We start from the raw sequence: 13,187 nt of genomic DNA on the forward strand, positions 1-13,187 counted from the left end.
ATATACCTCTCTGTGTCTCTATATACCTCTCTGTATACCTCTCTATATACCTCTCTGTGTCTCTATATACCTCTCTATATACCTCTCTATACACCTCTCTATATACCTCTCTGTGTCTCTATATACATATCTGTGTCTCTATATACCTCTCTGTGTCTCTATATACCTCTCTGTGTCTCTATATGCCTCTCTGTGTCTCTATATACCTCACTATATACCTCTCTGTGTCTCTATATACCTCTCTGTGTCTCTATATACCTCTCTGTGTCTCTATATACCTCTCTATATACCTCTCTGTGTCTCTATATACCTCTCTATATACCTCTCTGTGTCTCTATATACCTCTCTATATACCTCTCTATATACCTCTCTGTATACCTCTATATACCTCTCTATATACCTCTCTATATACCTCTCTGTGTCTCTATATACCTCTCTGTGTCTCTATATACTATATACCTCTCTGTATACCTCTCTATATACCTCTCTATATACCCTCTCTCTATACCTCTCTATATACCTCTCTATATACCTCTCTATATACCTCTCTGTGTCTCTATATACCTCTCTATATACCTCTCTATATATACCTCTCTATATACCTCTCTATACCTCTCTCCTCTCTATATACCTCTCTATATACCTCTCTATATACCTCTCTGTGTCTCTATATACCTCTCTATATACCTCTATATACCTCTCTATATACCTCTCTATATACCTCTCTATATACCTCTCTGTGTATACTCTATATACCTCTCTGTGTCTCTATATACCTCTCCTCTATATACCTCTGTATACCTCTCTATATACCTCTCTATATACCTCTCTGTGTCTCTATATACCTCTCTATATACCTCTCTGTGTCTCTGTATACCTCTCTATATACCTCTCTATATACCTCTCTGTATACCTCTCTATATACCTCTCTATATACCTCTCTATATACCTCTCTGTGTCTCTATATACCTCTCTGTGTCTCTATATACCTCTCTATATACCTCTCTGTGTCTCTATATACCTCTCTATATACCTCTCTATATACCTCTCTATATACCTCTCTATATACCTCTCTGTGTCTCTATATACCTCTCTATATACCTCTCTATATACCTCTCTATGTCTCTCTGTACCTCTCTGTGTCTCTATATACCTCTCTGTGTCTCTATATACCTCTCTATATACCTCTCTATATACCTCTCTATATACCTCTCTATATACCTCTCTGTCTCTCTATATACCTCTCTATATACCTCTCTGTATACCTCTCTATATACCTCTCTGTATACCTCTCTATATACCTCTCTGTGTCTCTATATACCTCTCTATATACCTCTCTATATACCTCTCTATATACCTCTCTATATACCTCTCTGTGTCTCTATATACCTCTCTATATACCTCTCTATATACCTCTCTATATACCTCTCTGTCTCTATATACCTCTCTCTATACCTCTCTATATACCTCTCTGTGTCTCTATATACCTCTCTGTGTCTCTATATACCTCTCTATATACCTCTCTGTGTCTCTATATACCTCTCTATATACCTCTCTCTATATACCTCTCTATATACCTCTCTGTGTCTCTATATACCTCTCTGTGTCTCTATATACCTCTCTGTGTATATACCTCTCTATATACCTCTCTATGTCTCTATATACCTCTCTGTGTATACTCTATATACCTCTCTATATACCTCTCTATATACCTCTATATACCTGTCTCTATATACCTCTCTATATACTCTCTATATATCTCTCTATATACCTCTCTGTGTATACCCTCTCTATATACCTCTCTATACCTCTCTATATACCTCTCTATATACCTCTCTGTGTCTCTATATACCTCTCTATATACTCTCTCTGTGTCTCTATGTCTCTATATACCTCTCTATATACCTCTCTATACCTCTCTCTATACCTCTCTATATACCTCTCTGTATACCTCTATATACCTCTGTGTCTCTATATACCTCTCTATATACCTCTCTATATACCTCTCTATATACCTCTCTCTATATACCTCTCTATATACCTCTCTATATACCTCTCTATATATACCTCTCTGTGTCTCTATATACCTCTATATATACCTCTCTATATACTGTGTCTCTATATACTCTGTGTCTCTATATACCTCTCTGTGTATACTCTATATACCTCTGTATATACCTCTCTATATACCTCTGTATCTCTATATACTCTATATACCTCTCTGTATACCTCTCTATATACCTCTCTGTGTACTCTATATACCTCTCTATATACCTCTCTATATACCTCTCTATATACCTCTCTATATACTCTCTATACCTCTCCTCTCTATATACCTGTGTCTCTATATACCTCTCTGTGTCTCTATATACCTCTCTATATACCTCTCTGTACCTCTCCTCTCTATATACCTCTCTGTGTCCTCTATATATACTCTCTGTGTCTCTATATACCTCTCTGTGTCTCTATATACCTCTCTATATACCTCTCTGTGTCTCTATATACCTCTCTGTGTCTCTATATACCTCTCTGTGTCTCTATATACCTCTCTATATACCTCTCTGTGTCTCTATATACCTCTCTATATACCTCTCTATACTATATACCTCTCTGTGTCTCTATATACCTCTCTATATACCTCTCTATATACCTCTCTGTGTCTCTATATACCTCTCTATATACCTCTGTATACCTCTATATACCTCTCTCTATACCTCTCTGTGTCTCTATATACCTCTCTATATACCTCTCTATATACCTCTCTGTGTCTCTATATATATACCTCTCTATATACCTCTCTATACCTCTCTATATACTCTCTATACCTCTCTATATACCTCTCTATATACCTCTCTATATACCTCTCTATATACCTCTCTGTGTCTCTATATACCTCTCTATATACCTCTCTATATACCTCTCTATATATACCTCTCTGTGTCTCTATATACCTCTCTGTGTCTATATACCTCTCTGTGTCTCTATATACCTCTCTATATACCCTCTCTGTGTCTCTATATCTCTGTGTCTCTATATACCTCTCTGTGTCTCTATATACCTCTCTGTATACCTCTCTATATACCTCTCTATATACCTCTCTGTATCTCTCTATATACCTCTCTATATACCTCTCTGTGTCTCTATATACCTCTCTGTGTCTCTATATACCTCTCTGTGTCTCTATATACCTCTCTGTATACCTCTATATATACCTCTCTGTGTCTCTATATATACCTCTCTGTGTCTCTATATACCTCTCTATATACCTCTCTATGTCCTCTCTGTACCTCTCTGTGTCTCTATATACCTCTCTGTATACCTCTCTATATACCTCTCTATATACCTCTCTGTGTCTCTATATACCTCTCTACCTCTCTGTGTCTCTATATACCTCTCTGTGTCTCTATATACCTCTCTATATACCTCTCTATATACCTCTGTGTCTCTATATACCTCTCTATATACTCTCTATATACCTCCTCTCTATATACCTCTCTGTGTCTCTATATACCTCTGTATCTCTATACCTACCTCTCTGTATACCTCTCTATATACCTCTCTCTATATACCTCTCTATATATACCTCTCTGTGTCTCTATACCTATATACCTCTCTGTGTCTCTATACCTCTCTATATACCTCTCTATATACCTCTCTATATACCTCTCTGTGTCTCTATATACCTCTACCTCTCTATATACCTCTCTATATACCTCTCTATATACCTCTCTGTGTCTCTATATACCTCTCTATATACCTCTCTATATACTCTCTGTGTCTCTATATACCTCTCTATATACCTCTCTGTCTCTATATACCTCTCTATATACCTCTATATACCTCTCTATATACCTCTCTGTGTCTCTATATACCTCTCTATATACCTCTCTATATACCTCTCTGTGTCTCTATATACCTCTCTATATACCTCTCTGTGTCTCTATATACCTCTCTCTATACCTCTCTGTGTCTCTATACCTCTCTGTGTCTCTATATACCTCTCTATATACCTCTCTGTGTCTCTATATACCTCTCTGTATACCTCTCTATATACTGTGTCTCTATATACCTCTCTATATACCTCTCTATATACCTCTCTCTATATACCTCTCTATATACCTCTCTGTGTCTCTATATACCTCTCTGTGTCTCTATATACCTCTCCTCTCTATATACCTCTCTGTGTCTCTATATACCTCTCTGTGTCTCTATATACCTCTGTATACCTCTATATACCTCTCTCTATATACCTCTCTATATACCTCTATATCCTGTGTCTCTATATACCTCTCTGTGTCTCTATATACCTCTCTATATATACCTCTCTATATCTCTATATACCTCTCTATATACCTCTCTGTGTCTCTATATACCTCTCTCTATATATATACCTCTCTATATACCTCTCTGTATACCTCTCTATATACTCTATATACCTCTCTGTGTCTCTATATACCTCTCTATATACTCTCTATATACCTCCTCTCTATATACCTCTCTGTGTCTCTATATACCTCTCTATATACCTCTCTATATACCTCTCTGTGTATACCTCTCTATATACCTCTCTATATACCTCTCTATATACCTCTCTGTGTACCTCTCTATATACCTCTCTATATACCTCTCTGTGTCTCTATATACCTCTCTGTATCTCTATATACCTCTCCTCTCTCTGTCTCTATATACCTCTCTATACCTCTCTATATACCTCTCTGTGTCTCTATATACCTCTGTGTCTCTATATACCTCTCTATATACCTCTCTGTGTCTCTATATACCTCTCTATATACCTCTCTGTGTCTCTATATACCTCTCTATATACCTCTCTATATATATACCTCTCTATATACCTCTATATACCTCTCTGTGTCTCTATATACCTCTCTATATACTCTCTATACCTCTCTATATACCTCTCTGTGTCTCTATATACCTCTCTATATACCTCTCTATATACCTCTCTATATACCTCTCTGTGTCTCTATATACCTCTCTATATACCTCTCTCTCTATATACCTCTCTATATACCTCTCTATATACCTCTCTGTGTCTCTATATACCTCTCTGTGTCTCTATATACCTCTCTGTGTCTCTATATACCTCTCTATATACCTCTCTGTGTCTCTATATACCTCTCTATATACCTCTCTGTGTCTCTCTATATACCTCTCTGTATACCTCTCTCTGTATATACCTCTATATACCTCTCTATATACCTCTCTATATACCTCTCTATATACCTCTCTGTCTCTATATACCTCTCTATATACCTCTATATACCTCTCTCTATATACCTCTCTGTGTCTCTATATACCTCTCTATATACCTCTCTATATACCTCTCTATCTCTCTCTGTACCTCTCTGTGTCTCTATATACCTCTCTGTGTCTCTATATACCTCTCTATATACCTCTCTATATACCTCTCTGTGTCTCTATATACCTCTCTATATACCTCTCTGTATACCTCTCTATATACCTCTCTATATACTCTATATACCTCTCTGTGTCTCTATATACCTCTCTATATACCTCTCTATATACCTCTCTGTGTCTCTATATACCTCTCTCTCTGTCTCTATATACCTCTCTATATCCTCTCTATATACCTCTCTATATACCTCTCTATATACCTCTCTGTGTCTCTATATACCTCTCTATATACCTCTCTGTGTCTCTATATACCTCTCTGTGTCTCTATATACCTCTCTCTGTATACCTCTATATACCTCTCTATATACCTCTCTATACCTCTGTGTCTCTATATACCTCTCTATATACCTCTCTATATACCTCTCTGTATACCTCTCTATATACCTCTCCTGTGTCTCTATATACCTCTCTATATACCTCTATATACCTCTCTATATACCTCTCTATATACCTCTCTATATACCTCTCTGTGTCTCTATATACCTCTCTATACCTCTATATACCTCTCTGTGTCTCTATATACCTCTCTGTATACTCTATATACCTCTCTGTGTCTCTATATACCTCTCTATACCTCTCTGTGTCTCTATATACCTCTCTATATACCTCTCTGTGTCTCTGTGTCTCTATATATACCTCTCTATACCTCTCTATATACCTCTCTGTGTCTCTATATACCTCTCTCTCTATATACCTCTCTATATACCTCTCTATATACCTCTCTGTATCTCTATATACCTCTCTATGTCTCTATATACCTCTCTATATACCTCTCTGTGTCTCTATATACCTCTCTGTATACCTCTCTATATACCTCTCTATATACCTCTCTATATACCTCTCTCTATATACCTCTATATACCTCTCTATATACCTCTCTATATACCTCTCTGTGTCTCTATATACCTATATACCTCTGTATATACTCTATATACCTCTCTATATACCTCTCTGTGTCTCTATATACCTCTCTGTATACTCTATATACCTCTCTGTGTCTCTATATACCTCTCTATATACCTCTCTATATACCTCTCTGTGTACCTCTCTATATACCTCTCTATATACCTCTGTGTCTCTATATACCTCTCTATATACCTCTCTATATACCTCTCTGTATACCTCTCTATATACCTCTCTATACCTCTCTATATACCTCTCTATATACCTCTCTGTGTCTCTATATATATACTCTCTATATACCTCCTCTCTATACCTCTCTATATACCTCTCTATATACCTATATACCTCTCTATATACCTCTCTGTATACCTCTATATACCTCTCTATATATACTCTCTATATACCTCTCTATATACCTCTATATACCTCTCTATATACCTCTCTATATACCTCTCTATATACCTCTCTGTGTCTCTATATACCTCTCTGTGTCTCTATATACCTCTCTGTATACCTCTCTATATACCTCTCTATATACCTCTCTATATACCTCTCTGTGTCTCTATATACCTCTCTATATCTATATACCTCTCTGTGTCTCTATATACCTCTCTATACCTCTCTGTATACCTCTCTATATACCTCTCTATATACCTGTGTCTCTATATACCTCTCTGTATATACCTCTCTATATACCTCTCTGTATACCTCTCTGTGTCTCTATATACCTCTCTGTGTCTCTATATACCTCTCTATATACCTCTCTGTATACTCTCTGTATACCTCTCTATATACCTCTCTATATATATACCTCTCTGTGTCTCTATATACCTCTCTATATACCTCTCTGTGTCTCTATATACCTCTCTGTGTCTCTATATACCTCTATATACCTCTCTATATACCTCTCTATATACCTCTCTGTGTCTCTATATACCTCTCTATATACCTCTCTATATCTCTCTCTATATACCTCTATATACCTCTCTATATACCTCTATATACCTCTCTGTATACCTCTCTATATACCCTCTGTGTCTCTATATACCTCTCTGTGTCTCTATATACCTCTCTATATACCTCTCTGTGTCTATACCTCTCTGTGTCTCTATATACCTCTATATACCTCTCTATATACCTCTCTATATACCTCTCTATATACCTCTCTGTGTCTCTATATACCTCTCTATATACCTCTCTATATACCTCTCTGTCTCTATATACCTCTCTGTATACTCTATATACCTCTCTATATACCTCTCTCTCTATATACCTCTCTATATACCTCTCTATATACCTCTCTATATACCTCTCTGTGTCTCTATATACCTCTCTATATACCTCTCTATATACCTCTCTATGTCTCTCTATATACCTCTCTGTGTCTCTATATACCTCTCTATATACCTCTCTGTGTCTCTATATACCTCTCTGTGTCTCTATATACCTCTATATACCTCTCTGTCTCTATATACCTCTCTGTGTCTCTATATACCTCTCTGTGTCTCTATATACCTCTCTGTGTCTCTATATACCTCTCTGTGTCTCTATATACCTCTCTATATACCTCTCTATATACCTCTCTATATACCTCTCTATATACCTCTCTGTGTCTCTATATACCTCTCTGTGTCTCTATATACCTCTCTATATACCTCTCTGTGTCTCTATATACCTCTCTGTGTCTCTATATACCTCTCTGTGTCTCTATATACCTCTCTGTGTCTCTATATACCTCTCTCTATATACTGTCTCTATGTACCTCTCTGTGTCTCTATATACCTCTCTATATACTCTCTATACCTCTCTGTCTCTATATACCTCTCTGTGTCTCTATATACCTCTCTATATACCTCTCTGTGTCTCTATATACCTCTCTATATACCTCTCTGTGTCTCTATATACCTCTCTGTGTCTCTATATACCTCTCTATATACCTCTCTATATACCTCTCTGTGTCTCTGTATATACCTCTCTATACCTCTCTATATACCTCTCTATATACCTCTCTGTGTCTCTATATACCTCTCTCTATATACCTATATACTCTCTGTATACCTCTCCTATATACCTCTCTATATACCTCTCTATATACCTCTCTGTGTCTCTATATACCTCTCTATATACCTCTCTATATACCTCTCTCTATATACCTCTCTATATACCTCTCTGTCTCTATACCTCTCTGTGTCTCTATATACCTCTCTGTCTCTATATACCTCTCTGTGTCTCTATATACCTCTCTGTGTCTCTATATACCTCTCTATATACCTCTCTATATACCTCTCTGTATACCTCTCTATATACCTCTCTGTGTCTCTATCTCTATATACCTCTCTGTGTCTCTATATACCTCTCTGTGTCTCTATATACCTCTCTGTGTCTCTCTATACCTCTCTGTATACCTCTCTGTGTCTCTATATACCTCTCTGTGTCTATATACCTCTGTGTCTCTATATACCTCTCTGTATACCTCTCTATATATATACCTCTCTGTGTCTCTATATACCTCTCTGTGTCTCTATATACCTCTCTATATATACCTCTCTATATACCTCTCTATATACCTCTCTACCTCTCTATATACCTGTCTCTATATACCTCTATACTATATACCTCTCTGTGTCTCTATATACCTCTCTATATACCTCTCTATATACCTCTCTGTGTCTCTATATACCTCTCTATATACCTCTCTACCTTTACCTCTCTATATACCTCTCTATATACCTCTCTATATACCTCTCTATATACCTCTCTATATACCTCTCTATATACCTCTCTGTATACTCTCTGTGTCTCTATACCTCTCTGTGTCTCTATGTACCTCTCTATATACCTCTCTATATGCCTCTCTGTGTCTCTATATACCTCTCTATATACCTCTCTGTGTCTCTATATACCTCTCTGTGTCTCTATATACCTCTCTATATACCTCCTCTCTGTGTCCTCTCTCTATACCTCTCTATATACCTCTCTGTGTCTCTATATACCTCTCTGTGTCTCTATATACCTCTCTATATACCTCTCTGTGTCTCTATATACCTCTCTATATACCTCTCTGTGTCTCTATATACCTCTCTGTATACCTCTCTATATACCTCTCTATATACCTCTCTTATATACCTCTCTCTATACCTCTCTGTGTCTCTATATACCTCTCTATATACCTCTCTATATACCTCTCTATATACCTCTCTATGTACCTCTCTGTATACCTCTCTATATACCTCTCTGTGTCTCTATATACCTCTCTATATACCTCTCTGTGTCTCTATATACCTCTCTATATACCTCTCTGTGTCTCTATATACCTCTCTATATACCTCTCTATTTACCTCTCTATATACCTCTATATATACCTCTCTATATACCTCTCTATATACCACTCTATATACCTCTCTATATACCTCTCTGTGTCTCTATATACCTCTCTGTGTCTCTATGTACCTCTCTATATACCTCTCTATATGCCTCTCTGTGTCTCTATATACCTCTCTATATACCTCTCTGTGTCTCTATATACTTCTCTGTGTCTCTATATACCCCTCTATATACCTCTCTATGTACCTCTCTGTATACCTCTCTATATACCTCTCTGTGTCTCTATATACCTCTCTATATACCTCTCTGTGTCTCTATATACCTCTCTATATACCTCTCTGTGTCTCTATATACCTCTCTATATACCTCTCTATTTACCTCTCTATATACCTCTATATATACCTCTCTATATACCTCTCTATATACCACTCTATATACCTCTCTATATACCTCTCTGTGTCTCTATGTACCTCTCTATATACCTCTCTATATGCCTCTCTGTGTCTCTATATACCTCTCTATATACCTATCTGTGTCTCTATATACCTCTCTGTGTCTCTATATACCTCTCTATATACCTCTCTATATACCTCTCTGTGTCTCTATATACCTCTCTATATACCTCTCTCTGTCTCTATATACCTCTCTATGTGTATATTTATACTGGGTGTGTCTGTGTGTCTCTGTGTGTCTGTTTGTCTCTGTGTCTCTGGGTCTCTGTGTGTCCGTTTGTCTCTGTGTCTGTGTGTCTCTGTGTCTGTGTGTCTCTTTGTGTATGTGTGTCTCTGTGTCTGTGTGTCTCCGTGCGTCTCTGTGTGTCTCTGTCTCTGTGTGTCTCCGTGCGTCTCTGTGTCTCTGTGTGTCTCTGTCTCTGTGTGTAGGGCTGATGAGGAAGCATCTGGTCCAGCAGACACCAACGTGGTGTTACGTTACAATGGAGAGATAACCTGGGACATGCCGGCCATCACCAAGAGCTCCTGTGTTGTGGACGTCTCCTACTTTCCCTTCGACTGGCAGTGGTGTAACCTCACGTTTGGGTCCTGGACATACAACGGCAACCAGGTACACACAGACGGATAGACAGACAGACAGACAGACAGACAGACAGACAGACAGACAGACAGACAGACAGACAGACAGACAGACAGACAGACAGACAGACAGACAGACAGACAAGTTTCTTAAAAACGGAATAATTGTGGCCGGAAAAGACATTGGCAACACAGGAAGAGACATTGGCAACACAGGAAGAGACATTGGCAACACAGGAAGAGACATTGGCAATACAGGAAGAGACATTGGCAACACAGGAACAGACATTGGCAACACAGGAACAGACATTGGCAACGCAGGAAGAGACATTGGCAACACAGGAAGAGACATTGGCAATACAGGAAGAGACATTGGCAACACAGGAACAGACATTGGCAACACAGGAGCAGACATTGGCAATACAGGAAGAGACATTGGCAACACAGGAGCAGACATTGGCAATACAGGAAGAGACATTGGCAACACAGGAGCAGACATTGGCAATACAGGAACAGACATTGGCAACGCAGGAACAGGAACAGACATTGGCAATGCAGGAAGAGACATTGCAACGCAGGAAGAGACATTGGCAACGCAGGAACAGACATTGGCAACGCAGGAACAGGAAGAGACATTGGCAACGCAGGAAGAGACATTGGCAACGCAGGAACAGACATTGGCAACGCAGGAACAGGAACAGACATGGGCAACGCAGGAACAGGAACAGACATGGGCAACGCAGGAACCGGAAGAGACATTGGCAACCCAGGAACAGACATTGGCAACGCAGGAACAGACATTGGCAACACAGGAAGAGACATTGGCAATGCAGGAACAGACATTGGCAACGCAGGAACAGGAACAGACATTGGCAACACAGGAACAGACATTGGCAACACAGGAACAGACATTGGCAACACAGGAAGAGACATCGGCAACGCAGGAACAGACATTGGCAACGCAGGAACAGGAACAGACATTGGCAACACAGGAACAGACATTGGCAACACAGGAACAGACATTGGCAACACAGGAAGAGACATCGGCAACACAGGAACAGACATTGGCAACGCAGGAACAGGAACAGACATTGGCAACACAGGAACAGACATTGGCAACACAGGAACAGACATTGGCAACACAGGAACAGACATTGGCAATACAGGAAGAGACATTGGCAACACAGGAACAGACATTGGCAACACAGGAAGAGACATTGGCAACACAGGAAGAGACATTGGCAACACAGGAGCAGACATTGGCAACACAGGAACAGACATTGGCAACACAGGAACAAGAACAGACATTGGCAACGCAGGAACAGGAAGAGACATTGGCAACGCAGGAAGAGACATTGGCAACGCAGGAACAGACATTGGCAACGCAGGAACAGTCATTGGCAACGCAGGAACAGACATTGGCAACGCAGGAACAGGAAGAGACATTGGCAACACAGGAGCAGACATTGGCAATACAGGAAGAGACATTGGCAACACAGGAGCAGACATTGGCAATACAGGAACAGACATTGGCAACGCAGGAACAGGAACAGACATTGGCAACGCAGGAAGAGACATTGGCAACGCAGGAACAGACATTGGCAACGCAGGAACAGGAACAGACATGTGCAACGCAGGAACAGGAAGAGACATTGGCAACACAGGAAGAGACATTGGCAACGTAGGAAGAGACATTGGCAACGCAGGAACAGACATTGGCAACACAGGAAGAGACATTGGCAACGTAGGAAGAGACATTGGCAATGCAGTGGCAACACAGGAAGAGACATTGGCAACGCAGGAACAGACATTGGCAACGCAGGAACAGACATTGGCAACACAGGAAGAGACATTGGCAACACAGGAAGAGACATTGGCAACACAGGAAGAGACATTGGCAACACAGGAAGAGACATTGGCAATACAGGAACAGACATTGGCAACACAGGAGCAGACATTGGCAACACAGGAAAAGACATTGGTGCATCAAAGCTGAGAACAAGAGACAGAAAAACAGCTTCTATCTATTGTATAGATAGATATTACTGTACTGTTGGAACACAAGCATTTAGTTAGATATTACTGTACTGTTGGAACACAAGCATTTAGTTAGATATTACTGTACTGTTGGAACACAAGCATTTAGTTAGATATTACTGTACTGTTGGAACACAAGCATTTAGTTAGATATTACTGTACTGTTGGAGCTAGGAACACAAGCATTTAGTTAGATATTACTGTACTGTTGGAACACAAGCATTTAGTTAGATACTACTGTACTGTTGGAACACAAGCATTTAGTTAGATATTACTGCACTGTTGGAGCTAGGAACACAAGCATTTAGTTAGATATTACTGCACTGTTGGAACACAAGCATTTAGTTAGATATTACTGTACTGTTGGAACACAAGCATTTAGTTAGATATTACTGTACTGTTGGAACACAAGCATTTAGTTAGATATTACTGTACTGTTGGAACACAAGCATTTAG

General features: G+C 39.0%; 1 protein-coding gene across 1 annotated transcript in view; it reads left to right on the forward strand.

The window, feature by feature from the left end:
* LOC135561674 (neuronal acetylcholine receptor subunit alpha-9-I) overlaps window positions 1–13,187 on the forward strand; it is a 49,509-nt gene that overhangs the window by 16,126 nt on the left and 20,196 nt on the right. The window contains exon 4 of the mRNA XM_065003407.1: window positions 10,545–10,725. Within this exon, the coding sequence (XP_064859479.1) occupies window positions 10,545–10,725 (181 nt within the window). The remainder of the gene's footprint in view (window positions 1–10,544; window positions 10,726–13,187) is intronic.

The sequence above is a fragment of the Oncorhynchus nerka genome, linkage group LG18 (genome assembly GCF_034236695.1).
Source record: "Oncorhynchus nerka isolate Pitt River linkage group LG18, Oner_Uvic_2.0, whole genome shotgun sequence".
NCBI lineage: Eukaryota > Metazoa > Chordata > Actinopteri > Salmoniformes > Salmonidae > Oncorhynchus > Oncorhynchus nerka.